At 37.9% G+C, this 21,659-nt stretch overlaps 1 protein-coding gene across 42 annotated transcripts in view; it reads right to left on the minus strand.

Annotated features, from left to right (window-relative positions):
• Positions 1-21,659, minus strand: part of ESRRG (estrogen related receptor gamma) — a 393,084-nt gene that overhangs the window by 90,221 nt on the left and 281,204 nt on the right. For all 42 annotated transcript variants that reach the window (XM_083857929.1, XM_083857950.1, XM_083857945.1 and 39 more), the window contains one exon: positions 20,784-20,900. In XM_083857929.1, the coding sequence (XP_083714055.1) occupies positions 20,784-20,900 (117 nt within the window). The remainder of the gene's footprint in view (positions 1-20,783; positions 20,901-21,659) is intronic.

A 21,659-nucleotide genomic window follows, 5' to 3' on the forward strand; every position in this document is an offset into this window, starting at 1 on the left:
CTTGCAAAGAGCTGAACCCGCCCCATATCATCAGTTATGACTCAATTTGCAACTTTGTCCTGCAAAGTCAGGAGAAGATGCAAATTAATCTCACTGAGATTCACTTGCCCTTTCCCAAGCCTGGATGTGACAAAGCCATCTGCAACCTACTTTATCACACAGCAGACAATGGGCAGGACACTGCAGTTCAGCAATAAACATTTCACACTTATAGCATAAAAGAGACTAACTGGTTATTGCCCTGTTGTTCTTTAGACAAAGAACTCCCACTTTCTCTTCTCTCAATACAGACAAAATCTTTTCTTTGTGCCCAACACAGGAAAAAGAGAGATGAGAGGGTTTTATGTCCTGTCCACACTCTACCCCCTTCACAAAACCAGTGGTTTATTTAAGGCCAAGCCTGCTACAGTTCATGATCTTCATTGCTATCTTCAACATGTTACCACTGACACCCAGCTCATGGGTCTTAGCCCTCTGTGTGCTTCAGAACTGATGGACAGAGATAGTATAAAACTAAGATTCAAATTACTTTTCTTCAGATATGCTGAACATGGACACTTTCTGTACTTCAGTAACATCAGAGCAGACCACGGGCATTCTGAAAAACTGTTTTGGCACAGATGTCCTTGGGAAAAGAGAAAAGGGAAGGAAGAATACTTTAAAGAGAAGAGTTCAGGTTCATGCACTAATATTTGTAAAAGGAAGAATAAGGGAAAATTGTAGCTGAATTGAGATAGATTACTTATAGACTGTGTGCCAACCAGTGTGCACCAAGATAACACTTTTTTCAAAAAAGGACTTGGACAACTCTCCTGCACAGTTCCTGGCTCATTTGGATATCCTGTCCCAACATGACCTCAGAAGGTTCTCAATGTCTGGCCAACACTGAGAACAAGAAAGACAGAAGCATTAACTTAGAACTGTATTCAACAAAGACCCTTGTGGCCTGTAATCCATGGGCTCATGATGATGCATTGGTTCAAACAACCTGAAGCAGAACAGCCTTACAGTTGTAAGAAAAACTGATGATTATCAGCCACTGTGACTAAAATTGGTATTTCAGAGAAAACCAGGGTATTAATTCTATGCATATTGTACTGATTTAAAGTAAACGCAAGTGAACACTTGGCAAAAATAAAGGAAAAAAAAATCATCTGTTGATAGACAAAACACTAGCTTGTTTTGTAAGAAGGAAAAAAGGAAAGACAAAAGATATCCTGTAATTCAAGTTCAGGCTATTCTTTTCCCAAAATGTATGCATAACTACAAATGTTAACACCTGCTATTTTTGAAACAACAGTAAATCCCAAAGTTATTTTACAAATCAAGAATATACTGAAAAAAGAGAATAATAATGGGGAGAAATCCAGCAGACAGCTCATAGTAATGTTGTGCAGTAGTATGGGATGGGAAGTAGCATAAATGCTTTACACCATCTGAATTAGAAATCAAGGTAAGAGTCCTTTCCAGAGTAAGAAAAAACTTCAGATTGCACTGCCATAATACACCAAAACAATGGGGGCAGTTAGAGATTAGAATGGGAAGGTTTTAATCGCTACAACTTCCTATTTAGACCAAAAAAAAAAAGAAGTATCACCTCCACATTTATTCTATAGGAAGGCTTCTATGGGAAGGTTGAAATTTGAAGAGTGCAGTTTCAGATACACAAAAATATTCAGGAATATGGAAATGGACAACTTTTAAATTACTTTATCAAAGTTCTTCAAATCTTCATTCACAGAAAGCAAAGCAAACAGTATTAAGCAAATAAAGCTCACCTGCATCTATCTAAAGCATTTTATTAAACACAAACCTGAGGGGCAGACAGGGCAAATGGTTAATGCCTGGGGCTTCCATCTGCAGAGACCTGGGTTCAAAGCCTTGCTTAGGCCACAGTGAAGCCCATTTACAGATTTCACAAGCCAAATTTGATAGCCGTTTCCCTAAAATACTGACTGCATCTCTCCTTTTGTTTGCAAAGCATGTAACTTCAGCACTGAAGATCCATCTTACCCACATGTATTTTCATCAAACAGCCACTTCACGTTGGCATAATGGGCCACCCCTTCTCACAGGAGGCCCAGGACAGAATCAGCAGGGTATAAGCCATGCCTAATGTACACCTGCAATAGAAACTGGATGAACTGTGCAACTGGAGCCTTGCCTGCCATCTTCATCACTCTACTTGCTTATACAATTGTCACCATGTTCCTGCAGATCTTTGAAGGGGGTATTAATGTAAGGATTATTTATATTAAAAAGGTTGTGATTTAACATCCAAAATCCACTCAAAATATCCTAATAACTCAGTTTATCCAGAAAATAATGAGTAACAACTTCTGGAAAATAAATCTTATGATTCCTTTCTATGATTGTCTTCTTATTGTTTCTCCAATGAAAAAACTGCTTCTGCTTTAGGAAAGGAAAAAAAAATTCTCTTTCCTAGAAACATCTTTGTTCCCCAAAATTTTCTCATCATCGCCTTTTCTAGAGCAGATATTAGTCCTCATTTTATCCCTTAGCGAAAAACAGACATTCAAAAAGGAGAACTGCAACATTAATCCATGAATGACTGCAAACCTGGTTGGTTTACTAGAACTACACACTGCAAAAATACTACTGTTGTGTTTTTCTGCTGTTTTGTCTGAGTTCTGGCACTGTGATACTCAATTCTGCTCCTTAAAATACCAGACTTAACTCAGTTTTTACACTTCTATTCTGCTCCATCTAGTGGATTATTGATTTTTGCAATGAATGCTGCAACAATAGTATTCTAATATACCATGCTGGGCTAGCTATTAGGACAAGGGACCATGTTCAAATGATTATTTTTTGGCTTTAGATGAAAGAAATTAAGTCACATTCCTGGATACCTGGATAAGACTATAGGATTCTGGCAGGGTGTTCAAGCAACATAAATGGGAAAATGGTGTCATTTAATTATATCACTGAAATGAGACTAAGTAAGGGACAGGCCTTGATTATAAGGGACAGGTGGCAAAATTTCTCCTGGTGCTTGCACAATTTACTAGGTCAGTCCTGGGGAAAAAGAATATTCCATGCCTGTGTTGTTTTGCTAAAACATCAATATCCTCCAGGTTTCATAGCCTAGATTCAGAGTTTTCTTCCTGCACTTGGTGATAGGCAAAATGAAGTTACACACTTGATAAGCTGCTTTGTTTGCATGATAGGAATAGTTTTAATCAACCAATGTCCATTCAGTACAGTTAAAATTGTGGTGGCCTTTTTTCACTGCAGTGCTCTTTGTAATACTCTCTTTAAAGACTGCTGAGCAGGTCTTCTGCTAACTTTTCAGAGGCATGTTAAAGGTAATTAGAGTTTGATTGATGAAAAGAAAAAAAAAGGTAATTAGTCCACCCTTATGTGTAGTTCATTTCAAATCAATGCAGCTTTTAACAGCAAGAATATTTGTTTTCTTTTCAAAAGCAAATATAAAAATACTTAGCCAACAAAAACCCCGCATCAATGAATCAACAGTGTTTGTTCATACATGGAATCACTGGAACCAATGATTCAAAGATAATGCTATTTACATGTCTGGTAGGCGAGGTGTAGGATGTATGCTCTCTGAGGCAATTTACAGTAGAAGAAGAAAATATTAATTTAAGTCTCTCAAACCACCAAAAGTCACTACACATTATGTTTGGTTTCAATCAGGAATCTAGCTGGCAAAGCATTAAAAAAGGGTCTATAACCACAAAATGCAAAAGTTAATTGAAATATTAAGCCCAAGGTTTTCCAAATAATTGAGGTTTCTTTCTAGTGCTTATTGTTTCTAGTTTTCTTTTCTTTCTTCTCTCTCACAAGATAGGCAGCTCCAGTAGTCAGTTATAACTGGATGAGATAAGACTAACTCCAGATTGATTTGCTTTTCAGAACTTTGTTGCAATAGTATGCAGCCATATAGCATTTTCTATCAAAGAATCTTGAAGTGTTCCATAAATATTAATTCAATAAGCCTCACAAGATGCAGGTGAACTCCATATTATTGTATCTATTATATTTTTGCTGGAGGCACACTAAGTAGAAGTGTCTTGTTCTGGAATAGAAATTAAGTCTTGATTCCAATTGCCTGATTTAATCACTAGAATTACTCACTCCATGAAAACCCATCTCCCCACAGATCAACAGCAACTTTGTCATTGACTTCTGTAGAGCCATGACTTCATGAGAAGACAAAATACTCCCTTAGTAATTTGCAACTAAACACTACTTTTTACATCCTGCATTAGTTATTATAACTTCACAATGTTTCCTCCTAGAAACACATGACTGACTTCACCAGAGAAGCATAAATATTTTAAAGATTTTAAGTATGCACACAATTGACCTGATACATTATAATAGCTCAGGCAATATGATAATATACTCCTCTGTTCTATGCTGCTGTAATTCATGAGAGTCAGAGTTCTGACTTTGCAAATAGAATTGCAGACTTAATTTTCAGAAGTGACTTCCATTTTTACATTCACAATTTTGCAATCACCGTAGTTGTGAGAACAGTGATATGCATTAAGGTAATTGATTGTGCTTTGAAATCAAGTAATCAAATGAGCATCAATTAGGGCTGCAAATGTTTGAAGCCACAGAACTACAAAGCAAAATTATTTTTCCTTGTAAGCTTCCAGCAAAATATACTAAGCGAAACTCAGTCTTCTTTCTGGATCAGCCTCTCACCAAATATTTAGTGAATATATTTAAAACTCGTTTTGGATGGTAAATTAATTTAGTAACTGAGGGGTCTATGTGTGGACTTTTTCTATTTCAATATCTTATTTATACTTAACTGACTCCCACAAAAAGATATGTACCTCCCATGTACCATAGTGCCCAACTTCTTCCATCTGACCCACCAAATGGAGCTGGAACCTGAAGAGAGATCCAGGCTTCCGGCACAAAGCATGGAGAAAGGCAGGCTCTCAGGACAGAATATAAATGAGCCAATACACACATACTGCTGCCACATACACCTAGTTTATGTGTACAATTTATAAGTAACTTTCAGATCTGTGCTTCCACCAGGCTTCCTGGAAATGCCTTGCTCCTTTCAGGACTCTTGGCCTCCCTATTCCATTTCTGCAGGAAGGTAGGTCAACATGCTTTTTCTCCAGCAAACTTGGATTTCTCCTCTTAAAAAATATAACCTCAGTTCCTTCCGGTTTAGAGCCCTCACACAGATTTAACACTCTCCTCTGCATAAGGAATAAAAAGTTATTCCAGCTCCTGGGAAAAAGCTCTCTCTGACTGTTACAGTGAGGATGTGGAAAAACTAAAGCAATCATCCTGGCTGCAGAAACATCACCTCTCCCTTTCCACAAGCTGGCTGTTGCTGAGGCACAGCAGTGGGATCACCGGGATGGCACCGGGGAAAGCGACTGCGGACACCATGTGCGGTGCCCGTGTGCTGAGGTGTGACGGGGTGCTCGGAGAATGCCTGCCACATCAGCCTCTCAGGGGACTCACAGGAACATCTTTGCTTCCAGGGATAAACAGAAGATACCTTGTGAGCTGTTCAGACCTGTCAAAGCAGACACTCCTGCATTTGCAACAGAAGTATGATGCTGTGGATGGCTACAGAAATTTTAAGGGCACTCTAGAAACTACGGCAGCACCTGGGAAATTCCATTATTAAAGGACATCCCAGGACTACCACTTTGGATTAAAGCCCATAAATTCCACCAATCTTTTCACTTCAAGTAACTGGAGCATATTGGCGGAATCATTTTTGCTTGGATTGTCATTATATATGCAAAACTCCCTGAAACTCAGATAATCATTTAACATCCCAGATAAATATTAAAACAAAACAAAAAACCTCAACCTGACTATTTTTGTGGTTCAAGAAAAGGCAAAACAACTTTTCAAGATTGTTTGAGTAGTCAACCTGAATCTGCAAATACCTACTACTGCAGGTAAGATTTGGTGCTTTACTGATTCCAGCGAAATCACCAGGAAAATCCCATCCCATAATAAGTGTTGGCAGCACCGCATCCTGAAATTGTAAACTCCCAAAGCACAAATCTGTCTATAAAACTCTTGGACATCTAAGATTCTATAAAAAGAATAATTCATTCAGCTTTATGCAATTTTCAGCTAAAAATCAGTCAATCCCTCTTTCTCTGCCCTCCCTCCTCCACACAGTTACCACAGAAATTTTGTTCTGTTAGGGTAATATTTATTTTTAATGCAAAATTTCAACAGGAACCATTTTTTATGGTCTACTAATAAACCCTTGAAAACAGGGATTTATAATGGAAACAGTGACGGACCCTTAACTACAGTGTATGAAACCATAATAAAAAGAATTAATGTAGTCAATTTGTACTACTGTTCTTAGAACAAAAAAAACCTCTATTTCAACTGCAATCCTTTCAACAGCTGATTGGCAAGCCTGTCCATTTCTAGTCTGCAGTGTTGTCAGTTGTCTTCAACATGATAATGAGCCTGTCACCATATTCAAATAGCCCAGTGACAGCATGTTTTGTGAGCATGACGTCCACTGCAAAGGGTCTGTCAAAAAGCACCTTTCAGAAAATGAAAAGAGAATGCTTTTCTGATGATAAATCTAATTTCTTCATAGCTAAAAGAGTGAGATTTTTCATCTGATTTTGTCAGTGTTGTGTTACATTTGCGTCTTCAGATAATCCCGCGTTCTGACGCATAAAATTTTAAAGTTATCTGTAAAGACAAAGTGAGAAATAATAATCTTTTTTGAGTTCACTTGAGGCTTTACATAAAACTGCAGTACTGCTGGCTTTCCTTCAAATTAAAACTGGAGGGGGGAGGGAATGGCATGGAAGGGTAGCTTGCAAGCAAAAGCAAATAAGGCTCCCAGTAAAGATCTCAAAGTCCACACACACTAGGGTCTCCACTCTTCCCCAAACAGCCTATTAAAAACCTCCCTTGCTCTGTGTGGTCCTAGTTAAGTATGACCAGGTTGCATGAAATCCCCTGGCTTTGGGACCAAGGCAGCAGAAAGTAGACACAGGCAGAGCTTCCAGGCACTGCTGCAATTCCAAGTGTTGTTCCACACACTGTGTATTCCACCTTCAGCTGCCACTCGTGCTACTTGTCAGCTGGGGAAATTTTCACTGAGAGAAAAATTTGAATATTTTGGCAACACAGATTCCTCTCCATGTGTCTAAGCATCTTCTATTAATATCATTGGGAAATATACAGGTACACTGAAATACAGCACTTTATTTTCCCTGTTGACAAAAGCTGCCCTTAATTTCACTTCACTTTTTAGGATTCTTTTCACCAGTAACTGATCAAGGAGTTCAGATGTAATGGGAAGTGTTAAAAAGAGAAAAGTAAAACCCCAAATGAACAAGCAATAAACCTTTCTCTCTTTCAGTCACTGGGTGAGAAAGGGGTGGACACAGCTGGACTTTGAAGTCCCAGGCTGAATGACACGTTAACCTCAGAGCAGAAGTTCCACTTCTAGCTGTGCCTCTCACCCCACATGTGACTTTTACTAAGCAATTCTTGTTCTCTTTCTCTGAGATTTAATATTGTAAAATGGAGGTATTACTGTCTACTCATCACAGGTGTTCTCAAAAATGTAAAAGGAATATTCTCTGAAAAAGTGTTGACAAGCTCATGACACATTCGATGCAGAAAAATCATGTTGCACAAGCCCAAGGTGTTTCAAATGTATTAAAAAAGTTTGTTGTTTATATATACTAAATATGGGTGAAAACCAGCAAACTTGTAGCATTAAGTTACTAAACATGGACTTCCCCTGCTAACTACTGAACAGTATCAAAATTAAGTATTTTACTATTACTACTACCCCATGTTTTTCAGGCCACTAAGAACAGAAGGTTGACAATCACATCAGGCTACAGTCTAAAGGCTGTAGCTGCAATAATCTGGTGGGATTTGTATGAGGTTAGGGGCAGACAGATACTAGGTGTGAAGGCACAAATTATCTTTACCCCTTAGCCATCTCTAACATTTGTCTTTGAAAGGACTTTTCTGCTTTTGTCTCCCAATCTCTGTTTTTTTCCTTCTGCGTACGCAGATGAATAAATACTAATATTTATTCTGTCTATAATTCATGATAAAAATTATGTGTGAATAAGGAGTTTGATTAATTCAGGTCTACCAAGCTGAAATAGGACAATTTTTAAGTTGATTTTTTTGTTGTTGTTGTTAATACAAGGAGACCTTAATATAGACATCTGTATTTTAAATTTGGAATATACAACACGGTATGCCACCCTTGATCACATAATTCAATATACCTGTAACTGAATAAAATGCAAAGGTGGGATTATTACAAATATTTTCAAGTGAAGGCACAAACAACTAGGCACTATGTGGCTTTAGACAGCACAAATGGACAATCAACATTAAACATGACTGATTTTTAAATTCTTCATTGCTCAGCTGGAGGGAAGTATTACAAGGCCAAAAAGCAGAGCTATGGACAGCTGGCTTTGTGTAGTACCAGTTCTCTGCCTCAATTTTCAAGCCATTCATTTCTTTGGTGGGGGGCAGGGGGGAAGGGAGGGGAGAAAAGCCAGGGGAAAAAAAAAAAAATCTAAACTAGGCCATACAAATGTACAAAGAAAGCTTAGGTCTCTAGGACTTTCATTGTCTCAGGGAGTCGTCACCACCCTGAACCCTCATTAAAGCTGAAGAGATGCGGGAGCGGCATTAAAATGAATGCAAACCATTTGCCGCAATCTTCTGCTCACACCATCTCCAAATGAAGGCAGGCATTGCATAATCCAGGCAGCTCGAGCTCCTGACAGGTGGATGATTTATGCTCATAGTCGGAAGAATCGGAGAGCCTGCAGAGGACACAGCGTGAGCAAGGTGGTGGCGAGACAGATGCTCTCAGTGGGCTTGCAGAGGCTGGCAGGCTCCAGCTAGCTCAGGTGCAACTTGAACACTTTAGTACTGAACTCATATTGCCTGGATTCCAGCACAGCAAGATACCATTTACAATATTATGTACAGTAGATATACTATCAAACCTATCTGTGTGCTGTTTATCTATGTGTGTGTACACACACACACATACACAAAATACATACATTTTTCTCTATTTGCAGTTCAACTTACCGTGGTCACGTACACTTTGCACGCGCATATTCTCCATCGAAGAAGAAAGGGCAGATTAGGACAAATTCTGCATTGTTACAGCCACATAGCATAAGTGAAACCACCAGAGTTGAACAGATGTAAGTGGGGGAAGAATTTGGCTGTAGCTTTCAGAGAACAGAGACAGATCTGGGATACTGAAAATCCTTTCAGTTTTAAGAGTGTTCGAAAGCTAGAAAAGAAAATGACCAGAGGAAAAATCAAAACACCCACAGGTCCAAACACAGTGGGATATTCCCATCACTTATGGTATTTATCTTTAAAGCACAGAAAATGCCACAATTACATGGTTCTGCAAAAATGCACAATATTAGCAAAATATAATGTAAATGACCTCATGTCATCTACTTCAAATTTCAATGACATTATTTCTACTGCCTTATTCAGAGGTATTTAAAAATTCCACCTAAAACTGCAACATCATTTCCAACCATGTAATTCAGCTTCCTTTTCAAAAAGCAAGTAAAATGGGGGTTTGAGTTTTCACTTCCGTAAACAAGGAACTGGTCTATTAAAATAATAAATAAATGAAAATACACACTTGCAAACAAGATCTTACACGCATTTATGCCTCACCTCTATATGTTCTTCTTTAATAGAAAAGGCAAAGCCAGGTCTAAATTACCCTACCTCAAGCATATCAACAAAATAAACAATTCACCTGTCTCATATCAGACCCTCCACATTTTCCAATGAAACCTGCCACTTAATTAAGTATGTAATTTTCAGGGGCAACCGAGGAGTTAAAGCATTCAAATGTGCACACTGCAGGTTATCTGGGTTGAATCTGGGACTTTGCTGACTCTCAGCTCCTTTCCACTTTAACAGATGGGGTCAGAGGTGAAACTGCAGACGAGAATTAAAGACACATACATCCCTTTAATCAGGTAACACATTCAAAGACTTGCAAATTCCCAAGAAGCCACTTTACAGGCATGTGTCATGGGCTATTCCATAAAGGGAGAGGGAATGGTGAAGGGGAGGGAAAGAGGACTTATTTCACCTAACCAGCATTAAAAAAGTCAGGAAATTAGAGAAAATAAATGGGAACAAAAAGGGATGGATTGCTAACATTCCAAGTGCTTTCTTATTGCACACATCTCCCTAGAGAGGAACACCAATGTTGGAAGCCTTAATACTCTGCATTCAAATGGTTTTTTCTAACTTCATTAATCAGTTCTGTTTAAGAATACTTTCATTAAAAGTATTTTAATTGGAGATGAGCTGAAGCAACTTGCCAGGATGGATATCTCCAGCAGTATCAGGATGCCCAGAAGGAAATACAGTCATGCAGCCTGACTAGTCCTCACGAAACAGTGAGTCAGCTAACAAGAACCTCAAGAAATTAATGATTCTCTCTCCCACCCAGCCAGGAAAAAACCTGCCTGGAGGATATATGCTCACAGCAACTATTTTCTCATCACCATTCTTCTGATACAACTATGGTGTGGAAGAGGAAAATGAATAGAAAGTCATGAAAATGAGAGAAGATAAAAAGAGAAAAGAGAAGGACCTTATGTCATCTTAGCTACTCTGTGGCTTTGTTCTCCAATTACTGCATCCCTCTGCATCTCATGCAGGATCAAGCAATGGCCATGTGGCACACTCCAGCAGATGGAAGACCAGCAGAGACTATGGCTGTGAACACCAGACTCAAGAGGTGTTCCAACTTCTTTTTGTCTGAAATACAGTCAGACTTGCACTTTGGGTCATGTTCTTGAGGGCTGTTGAGAAGGGAGAGCCTATTCAGTTCCTTATTATCTCAGCCCAATTCTTCACCTGAGTTATAACTCAACAGAAACTTTCTAATACAACTTTGAGCAAGAATACATTTAAACTGGTGTTATAAAACAGATTGCTACTTTTTAAGGGACACATTCATTTTCCTTTATTTTGATTTTAGCAATCTATTCTGCCTTCAAAATGGCAACTTAAGGACTTTCACTGGAAGTTTGACAGGGAGACCAGCAAGTGGCTTGTGACCAGAAAAGTCAGTTCAGAGGAAGACCTCTCTCAGCACTTAAACTTAGAACAAGATATACTTCCCAAATGTTATCCACTGAAATGTGAGACTGACCATGCAATGAAATCTCAGGTGCCCATTTCTAAAGCTTGGATTGAACTACAGAAAATATGAAAATGAGAGAGCATAGGAACTACAGACGTTGGAGAACATTGTAAACACTATCTGGCAGACTGTCATGAAAAGCAACATGTGGCTGTACAAGTGTTGAACAAGTGACAGATGACTGATCTGTTGATGGATTCAGATCAGAACAAAAGATGTGGCTCATCTTCAGTCAGCCACCCACAGGACTGAAAGGAGTATTAGAGAGAGGGCATTGGTGAAGTAATTTTTACATTGTTGACTAAAAATGACAAGAACAGCACTGTATGGACTAATGCCTGGCTGAAGAGGGAAAGAAAAGGAGACAAAAGATGAGGATGATGACCTTGTACTACTTGGTTTTTCCTAGGATCTGTATGTGCTCAGCATGCAGTAAGTTACCAACATTCTCTATTGCTACTCAAGCAGTTTTGCTGATAAATATTTACAGCAGACCAAGAATTTTGCCGCTAAGGGCACAGACTGGAATTAAGCTGATTAAGGGACAATATCACACAGACTTTATTTTAGAAAGTATTTCAATTTTTCTAAGTATTTTAATAATTAACTGTTTTAACATGGACTGCAATAAGACCTCACATAAGCAAGTCGTATGGAATGTTAGTTTTGGATCTGCTACACTAAAACTGTAAATCAAATGGACTTCTCATCTTACATCTTAAACCAGATGCTTAAGATAAAAATAGATACATGTATTAAGTTTGCTGGAACAATAAAGAGCAAAAAGGAAAATATTGATATTATTCACTAAGTGTATATATTTAACATCACTTTGTTTGACTTTCTCCAGAATCATTTATCTAATAAAAGCCTATTGAAGCTTAAAATAAAGCTATGTTTTTCATTTATAAAGATTAATAGCTATATTAAGCGACTACTGTGAGCACAACAGACTCCCCTCATAATTTCCCTTTTCTGTCATAAAAATACCTGAAGAAAGAAAAAAAAAAAAAAAAAAGAAAAAAGAAAAAGCTGGTTAGATGAGATCTGTTACTAGCATAGCTAGTAAGCATGGCGAAATCTGACAAAGAGACAGTTCATTGCAGACGATCACATTTATTTCAGAATTCAGGCTGCTGACCTTTAACCACAAAAGCCACATTACAAACACCAAATGAAATAATATTCCAACTTGGTATTCCAGTGACTCTGTGAGTAGAACTGGCAAAGGCTCACCTTTTGCAGTAACTCCTCAGCTTCTAAAAGGGCAATGACTGGACAGAGAGAAGACTGTTGTTTAGTTTCATTAATGTCTCAAACCCCACATTGATTCTAACTTTTTTTTCTTGTAGGACAGCAGAAATTAAGAAGTGTGAAATATTTGAGGGATAACACTGTATGAGGTCAGAGATAACAACTGCAGGTGGAAATCTTCTTGCTTCTCAACAGATTTATTGCTTTGACTGAGTGAAGAAGCCAAGAGAGTTCCTTAGGCCTGCAAGCTTTTCAGTGCCAATCCATCCCAAGCAGCAAAAGTCTGTCTGAACATCTGCCACATGGGTTCTAATTACCAGCACCTGCATCATTTCAGTCCTTCACCCCAAATAATCCTACCACACATTCTGTTGTTTCAAAGAACATTTTACAGAGCAAGAATCCTGGTGAGGAGATATGAGTGCTGCCCAGGCAAGGGCTGAGTAAAATACAGAGCAGTTGGTTCCAGAGTGGCACTATAGAGATCAGGATATCCATTACCCTTAAATGCACGTCTACCAGAGATGCTACACCTATTCCACTCAAGCAAGGATGTACAAGTATCTGCACAGCAGAAACAGAAAAAAGTGAATAATACAAATTATATTAATGTTACTCTTTACAAAATGAGCCCTATGAAATACAGGGCACGACACAGGTATAAGAATTCAAGTACTCTGCAATAAACAGCAGTGCCACATTCATGTCTGTGTTTATGGGTGGCAGAGACCAAGAATGAAAGGCAGCTACTTGTCTGTGAGATCATGGGAAAAGTCCTGCATCCTCCAGACTTGTCTCTACCTATCCTTATCACTTATACTGCTGTCACTATATTTCCAGTGCATAAGCAAATGTTCATAGGGGCTAAATCCAACTAAAAACTTTTGCAAAAAATAGAATATTTTCTAGAAAATTAGGAAAATACTGCTTCCTTATTTCAGGATCAAAAGAAGGAATATGACAAATGAGGATGTGCAGCTAACCACCTCAGATTATGATGAGAAAATATTAGCACAAAGTGATTAATTTTTAATAGTAATTTAAGTAGACTCATGAAACTGCAGGACCTACTCCTTCCTATTCTGAGCAAGTAATATGTAAGGAAAATTACAGTAAAATTTAATCCTCTTCAAAATCTTTCAAACTCATTTTCAGTAATGAAAGCACAAAGTAACTTCAGGTTGAAAGGATTCTTTGTCTGTTTGACCCTGCAAACAACTGCTGTCACTGGGATTCTCAGTAGCGATGATTGTGTGAGCAGACCCAACCTAACAGCTAATCTCAAGGAAGCTGCTGGTGAGTGAGCCAGCAAACAGCTCTGACCTCAGATTTGCAAATACTAACACAAAAACATCTCCACTTACAGATCTGTGTAAAGCCAAGAAATGTAAATAGTTCTCAAACTCAGACTTACAAGCAATACTGCTTTCTCCACACCCACTTCATATCTCCTCTTTTATGGAAAGGGAGCATTTGTATAAAGGGACAATGGTAAAACAGAATTTTATCTAGAAAGAGAAATTTTATTTAAAGACCAAGTCCAGTGAACTGCTGAGATATCTGTTTTATTCCCCAAAATACTCAGAGACAGAACACAAACCAGAGTAGCACAACACTGCAACACAAGCAACATGAAAACTTCTCAAGAGGCTGACAGTTGGTAGGAAGCTGTAGGTGCTTTTGTGTGACTTGGGAACAATATCCATATCCCCAGTCTTTTCTTTTTCTGGTGTATTCTTCTAGTGGATGAATAGAAATGCTAGTTGCTTGAGCTGACTATAAACACTAACCTGAAGTTGAATAGTTTGTCCTTCTTCATCAGTTACAGAGAGTGGATAGTCATGAGCTGCGTTTTAGGGCAGACAAATTGGGCTGTCAGTTCTAATGTGTGAACTGGGCTATCAGGTCACATTTTGGTTAGGAGCAAAGAAGCCTACTTATGAACATCAACAACACTTAGAGATTAGCTTCTATTGTTTCCAAGGAGATTTAACAGGTCCCAGTATATATTAATCCAAGCGCATGCTGAATGAAAGAAAGAAAGGGAGTGTAAAGGGAAAGGGGGAAAGAAAAACGGAAAAAGAAGTAAAATTGAAGGAAAAGAAAAAATAAAAGGGAAGAAGAAAAGGGGAGAATGGGTGAATGGGGAAGGAAGGAAAGAAAGGGGGAAAGGAAGGTACAGAAGATGAAAAGGAACAGCTCCAAAAAAAATCTGCATTAGAAACTGAATTCCTTCATAACACATTGAAACATAGAAGAGAGCTGAGACATCAACAGAAGACACACTATGTTATCTCTTGATGTTATAACACAGGAGGTTTGTTTAATATCCTGCATTAATGGAAGAGCTCCTTAAGTGTAGTATTACGATAGAGAGCATAAGAAATATCACTGAGGTCACTGCTGCTCTATTAACTGTCATCCTGTACAGAAATATTTTCTTTGAATACCATTAATGCTTTTTCTCCTTTCCTTTGTTCTGATTTCTGAAGGCAGCAGAAACTAAAACTTCATCCACAATAATTTCTGCTTTTGTCTTGGCAGACTAATGGTATTAGACTTGTAAGAGAAATTTACCTTGGCAATGCCTGATGCACAGGTCTTTTCAAAAGAGATGTTGTTAGAAGGAATCCTATTAAGCAGGCTTTTTCACTACCCTCAAAACAGAGGTGATAACACAATTTTAGTCATAAAGAAGATTGCTTAGTTTTATTTATTATTTTGAGAGAGAATCCATTAATCTGCTCCTCTACATATCACGCATCTCTTTACATAAGACTAAACTCAAGCTGCCTGTTCTCCTTGCTGTATTGGATTCATTTTCATAGACTGTCAAAGCCAGAAAGGATCAATATGATAATTTAATCCGATCTGCTGCTTAACACAAGCCAAAGATGTTTATACGGTAGTCTTTCCATAATAAACTCAGTAATTTATGCCTTAAAATACATACACCTCTTTTTAAAAATGTATCCTTGTATTTGAATTAATGAAATCTCTCAAAGTATGAAACAAAAATATTTTTGATACACCCAATTTTAGCACGTTAAGAAAAAGTATAACCTGTATAATAATCTGGTTCATTACATGACCATCCAAAAACGTTCAAGCATTTTTGAAACTGTTAGTAATTGCTTTTATTCAGATCACAGCTGAAGAAAACCACTTAAAGTCCAGGATTTCTTTGCAAGGCAGATTCTAACTACTGCCTTACCATTTCCCTAGGGATGCTGATGTCTCTTTGAGGGCCTGTATGAATTCTCAAAAAACCCAAGCAAATTAATGAATGAGAAGTGTTAAGGGCTACTCATCGAGCAGTGCAAGTACAACATGCAAACTGCACTGCTGTGATGAGAAGATGTGATGGTTAAACATGAAATCAGCATTGCTAGATGAAGAGCTCACAGAGTTTCTGCTCATTTTCAAAGCCTGAAGGATGGCTCATGAACAAGCAACTGTAAAGATTCACAGACACAAAAAGGTATATTGCTGATTTCCCCAAAGCAGATTGCTAAACCTGCCAAATGAGCAGCAATCTAACACAGCTCCAACAGATTCCATTAATACTTGGTGAGGATCTGTTCTCTCATTTGTAATAGCAGGACTAATTAAGCTGGGATTTTGTTACTCTGCCTATTCTAACTGGGTACCTAGTGACTGATGATAATTTGTAAAGGCCATCCATTCCTAAGGAAAATACAAACATACTTACATGAAGCAACCCATGCCATTTTATTGTAGAATACTTCTCTTTTCATATAAACTTTAATTCTTTTTTCATGTATCACTCATTTAGGAACTAGACTTTCTGAAATAACAAGCAATGCAGATCAGCCACTGCACACAGTCCATAACAAATTCTGAAAACATACAAATACCAGAAATGCAAGATACATAGGAGATGTTTTGGTATCAATAGTCCTGTAAGAAATACAATCTAGTACTGCACAGAACTGTGAGGGGAAAAACAGGATACAGTATTTCAGATGGTATAAAAGCTGCATTACTGCCACTCAACAGATTCCCCTCTGAGCTGTAGTTTTTAATCTCCCTACAATACAAAGGAAGGTAAAACTAAGGCTAAGGCTTTGCTTCTATGGAGAAAATTAAAACATATGGAATAACCTCTTGTAAAAACAGTTATACAAAGGCTGTAGCTGAAACAAAAAGTAATTTTACTTTGGAATAATTACTCCATTGGAATTATTTCACATGGGAAGCTCTTCGGAGCAAGATCTGTCCTATAATGCTAGTAAATAGTCTCCACAAATATTATTAATAGGTATATAGTACTAATTAAAGATTAAACGTTGACTTCTACTCAGATCACCTAGCAATAGAAAAAAAAAGTCAAATATCTACTTAAGATTCCCCATAACGTCTTATGCAGTTTTACATCCATTTTTTCTTCTTAGAAAAGAAAAAAAATCAACCCCTTTTTCTCAGTCCAACTAGCTGTATAAAAAGTGAAATAGCCAAAATACCCAATCTTACACATGAACACAGATTTAATTCTACCACCTGAAGCAAACTAACCACTGGCTTCCAAAGAGTTTCAAAGGCCAAACTTAAAAGAGAGATTATAAACCAACAGTACTAAAAACTACTGAATGTTTTAAAAATGTTCATTTTTGAAATGGACAAATTGTTGTATATGTCTCCCTGCACCCTTTTAGCAATTGCAATATTATTTCAAGAAATCTCAAAGGATACATTTGAAAAGTTTCTCCCTAAACTATACAAGAATCTTTAATGTTGTTTCATCTGTTCTCATGAATCTGAGACAATCCACCAAAATATAAATGCAAAGAAACTGCATTTCAGTAGAAAAATCAATTGTGATGCCTGCAAATCTGATTCTTTGTAACACTGACACACACACAAAATTAAATATAGAAGAATGTAAATTTTCTTCTTTGAGTGCAATGTATTCAGCTTCGCTGCTAATAACCCTTACCTAGAAAAGCAAATGAAAACATAACACCCTCATATTTGTCCTGTGCCTAAAAGCTCATCAGCCTCTGCTGACTGCTACAGCACAAAGTATAACATACTCAAAAACAATCCACAGACCCATGTTTTCAAGTAACAGGCCAGGGGCTGAACCAAAGTGATGTGTTCCTCCAGATCAGCCTGTACAAACTTTCTTATGATACCCAACAGGAGATGCAGCCAGCACCTCAATCCCACTCCAGCCCAGCCCAGCATTGCTGTAGCATTCCTCCTCTGGCTTCTGGCCCACGTCTTACAAACTATTAAGAATCTTGATCTAGGTGCTGCTGGTTAAGGCCCACCAATATCCATGAGAATATGCACAGAAAATCCCTACTCCACCTTGTACTACATGTGACCAGAAATCCAATTCCCTCCCAGGATTCGACCCCAAACACAGCCCCACAACCTTAGCACCATGTCTCCCACAGAAACACTGGATGCTTGATGAAAAACACCATTATCTTGTCACATAAATGATTCAACATGCAGATGTCATAAGGGAAGCCATTCTACATTTGCTATAAGTGGTTTTTGGACCTTGCCCTAGAAGCCAAGCTAAAACTCAGAATCTTTTTCCAGGTACTGTGATTTCTTATAATTAAATTTACATGACAATACACAAAATAATAATATAGTAAAGTCCTTTCAAATGTGAAGGGAAGCACAATGTCTGATAATTGTTTCACTCTGGATTACACTTAAAAACTGTTTGTTAAGAATAAATTGCTACAAGAAAACTCCCCACAAACAAGGTAAGATTTCTGGAGAAGATGCACCCTGGCAGATGTGCTGTTCTTGTAAGGAATGTGATGCTTCTCTCAAAGCTGCTTAAACTTGATTTTATTTCAGGTCTGCAACTAAATTTTTTTTGTAAATAGATTTAGGCTGTCAATTTCCAGGCATGCTGTGCCATCAGCATGTAGAGACTGCTGTGACAAACGTGGAGGCTGCAGCAGCAAATTTTATTATAAACTGGTAATTGAATTGAACAGGTTTACATTTGAATAGATTTACTGCAGCACGACCTCTGACATGCTGCATGGAACTGAAATCCTTGCCTGTACATAAAGAAACACTTGAGATACAGCAAGAATAATTTCAGCTTATTTTAAGTCCATGCTAATCAATAAATTTATACCACTTTACACATGAAAGAAGTCAGTATATCATCTTTCTTGATTCTGTACATAAAGGATGTGCTCCAAATCAGAAAGTCATCTCCAGACTTTTTCATAGGTAAAAACAATACCCAGCTCCAAAATGACCCTCCAACAAGAAAAAAAAAATCTTTATTACAAGTACAGTCCTACAAATGTACTGTGGATCAGTATGGTTTAAAAAGTAAAAGTGGCATTTTATTTTTTCTTCTCCCTTTAGTGGCCATTTTTACATATGAAAAGTTCTTGCAGGTTGTTGTATTAGGTAGTACAGAAACAACATTGTCTTTTCAAAGCAATTATTTATTTTGCCATTGTAAAACATTCAGAAAAAGGTATGTACCTTTAGAGCAGAAAATGTATGCAATTCTTACTAAGAAAACTTGTGGGAGTGATTTGAATCCATGGAAAACAAACATTAAAAAAAAAAAGACTCACAATGTACATTTGTATCATCTAACTAAATTATCTCAGTTAACGAAATTGTATGCAGAAACAGCAAATCTGCACACAAATTTGCTGAGCTAATTACTCATTTGTAGAGTAGACACTTTACTTCCTCTTGGAGTCACAGAAGCTGCACACCACCTAGATTTTTTAAAATATATATGTTAATGAATGCACAAGTGCCCTCAAAATTTAGAGGAAAAGGATTAAATCAATTCACCTGCATGTGCTCTTGGTAGCACTGTTTCATTTTCAAAGAAATTGCTCAATATATCTGTATATTAGGTTACTAATGATAGAGGGTCTTAACTTCTAAAAAAAAAAAAGGTAAGAAGCACAGTCCCTTTCAAAAGGTGCCATACCCAGTCATCCCTTTCTTTTTACAGTTTATCTAAGCACCATAATTTCACTTTCAAGTAACTACTCCTAGTGGTCAGTTACAGGAGGATTTTGGCATCCCATCACCACCGAAGAGAGGGTCAAATCCTGCCGTTCTTACTGAGGCAAAATCTCCATCGAATCTGACAGGAGTTTTGCTCAAGTAAGACTAAGGACAGCAGGATTTGGCTCATAGGATCATAGCATCTGCCAAAGCAGTTGGACAGAACAAGGTTTATTCTTAGTAAGTATAATCCAATAAGAATATGTCTGTAGGTGCGTGATAGGCCTAATTTGCCCATCATCTCACCACTGGTCTATGCTGTTTCTTGGATTTTACTCTGATAGCTGCATACTTAACCTGTTTTACATTACCACCAAACCATTTGCAAAAATCAGCCAGCTATTAAAGCTGAGTTTTCAAGCACTGATAAAGTAAAATTGCATAGGATTGTTTTGAAGTGGCTGCTTAACACAAAGTACTCTCCACTAATACTTAGAGAATATTATGTTGATTTTGTTTCAAATGTTTATCTAGTTCAGAAGTCCATGGCATCATTTTTGGTGGTGACAGTACCCTAAAATAATAATGCATATAATACATGCACTTCTAAGTGTATCCTTGCATATACATTAACAGCAATGTAAGTGCAGAGCAGGCAACCAAGATTTGAGGAAACCTCTCTGTGTAACATAGATGAAGCAGGTTCCAAGTAGGACAGCACCATTTCTTTAGTACATTTTCTAACACTCAGTATCTTCAAAATGTAACTGACAAATTAAAACATTGAATATATACTTACATTGAGGGGCAGGGGTTCTCAGACACTTTTAGGACAAAAAAGGGAGGGGGTGGATTCTCCTCTTCTGCGTACCTTAATTTGCTCCAGGGTAGTTACACTAACTTCAGTACACACACACAATACTTACACTTGTTTAATTTAGAAGCAACCCTTTCATTTGTCCTGATGGAATGAAGACTGAATAAAAGCAGGGAAAAGAAGGTACAGTGTGTGGTTTGGTTTTCTGCCAGAACTGGGACAGAATAACAGTGGATAAGGAATGGAGGAAAGAAACCTTTGAGAATTCTGATGGTTATTTTATCAGTTACTTACTGAAGGAGATTGAATGCTGAGGTACACTTTGCTGTACAACACAAGATGATGAACTCTATGTGGATAAAGCATGACTCGATAGCTTAGAAGCAGATGTCAGAAAGAGCAAGTACATATGAAAATTGCCTTTGCAATAACTGATTAAAACACTCACCAGGCTCTCTTCTTTCCTGACTGCCCTACAATTGTAGCAAGTGTTTGCAGAGTGATAAAGATTGAGGTGGTCAGTCTTACCTTCTTTCAGCATGCCAACTTTTAGACACTTCATGAAGCGGCAGGCTTGGCAGGACTTGCGTCTGCGCTTTGTGATTTCACATTCATTCGTTGCGGGGCAGCTGTACTCTATGTTACCTGTGATGGCACAGACAGGGGAAGAGGTGTTCAGAGTCACTGGCTAACTCACACCAAAAATACACAAAAGTACTCATACAATTGCCATTGTATTCCATTTTGGGATATATCAAGAGTAAGCAGTGTTACAGAAAGGAAAGTCTTTCAAGTAAAAATAAATAGCTAGGTTAAAAGAGGAAGTTCTTTTGCTCTTTTTTTTTTTTTAATCTAGACCTCTACATGAAAGAAATATACACAAAACCACAATTAATGTGAGTCTGTCTCACTCCAAATATGGTCCCTAACAAAATCCTTCACATATGTTATTCCTGCTGGTAAAAGAAAGACATTTTGTCATTTATTTTCTGTACCAAGCCATAGGCTTAGGCTCCTTCTCTGAGCACTCTCCATTTTCCTTTTTAGCCAATTTCATTAGTTTCTCTTTGCCCAGAACAGAAAAGGAGGACTGCTTTATTGCACAATCAACTGTGACTGGTACTATGGAGTTCCACCCTTCTTCTTCCACTACAGCTGGCACAGCGCACCAGGCAGGGCTCACCAGGACTGTAACCAACACATCAAACATGTTCTACAATTGCCAGGCTCCAGGACATCTCCTCTCTCTGTACTTTAAAACCAAACTCTTATACAAAGAGGCATCAGGAGCAGGATCATTCCTGCCAAGCTGCCAGAATAACAAGAACTGAAAGAGATGCTTGCTTTTGCCCCTGCTTTTCCCAGTTCCCCTCTTAAGGCCTACAACAAACTCGATCCTGAAAT

This window comes from Zosterops lateralis, assembly GCF_965231275.1.
Source record: "Zosterops lateralis genome assembly, chromosome: 3".
Taxonomy (NCBI): Eukaryota; Metazoa; Chordata; class Aves; order Passeriformes; family Zosteropidae; genus Zosterops; species Zosterops lateralis.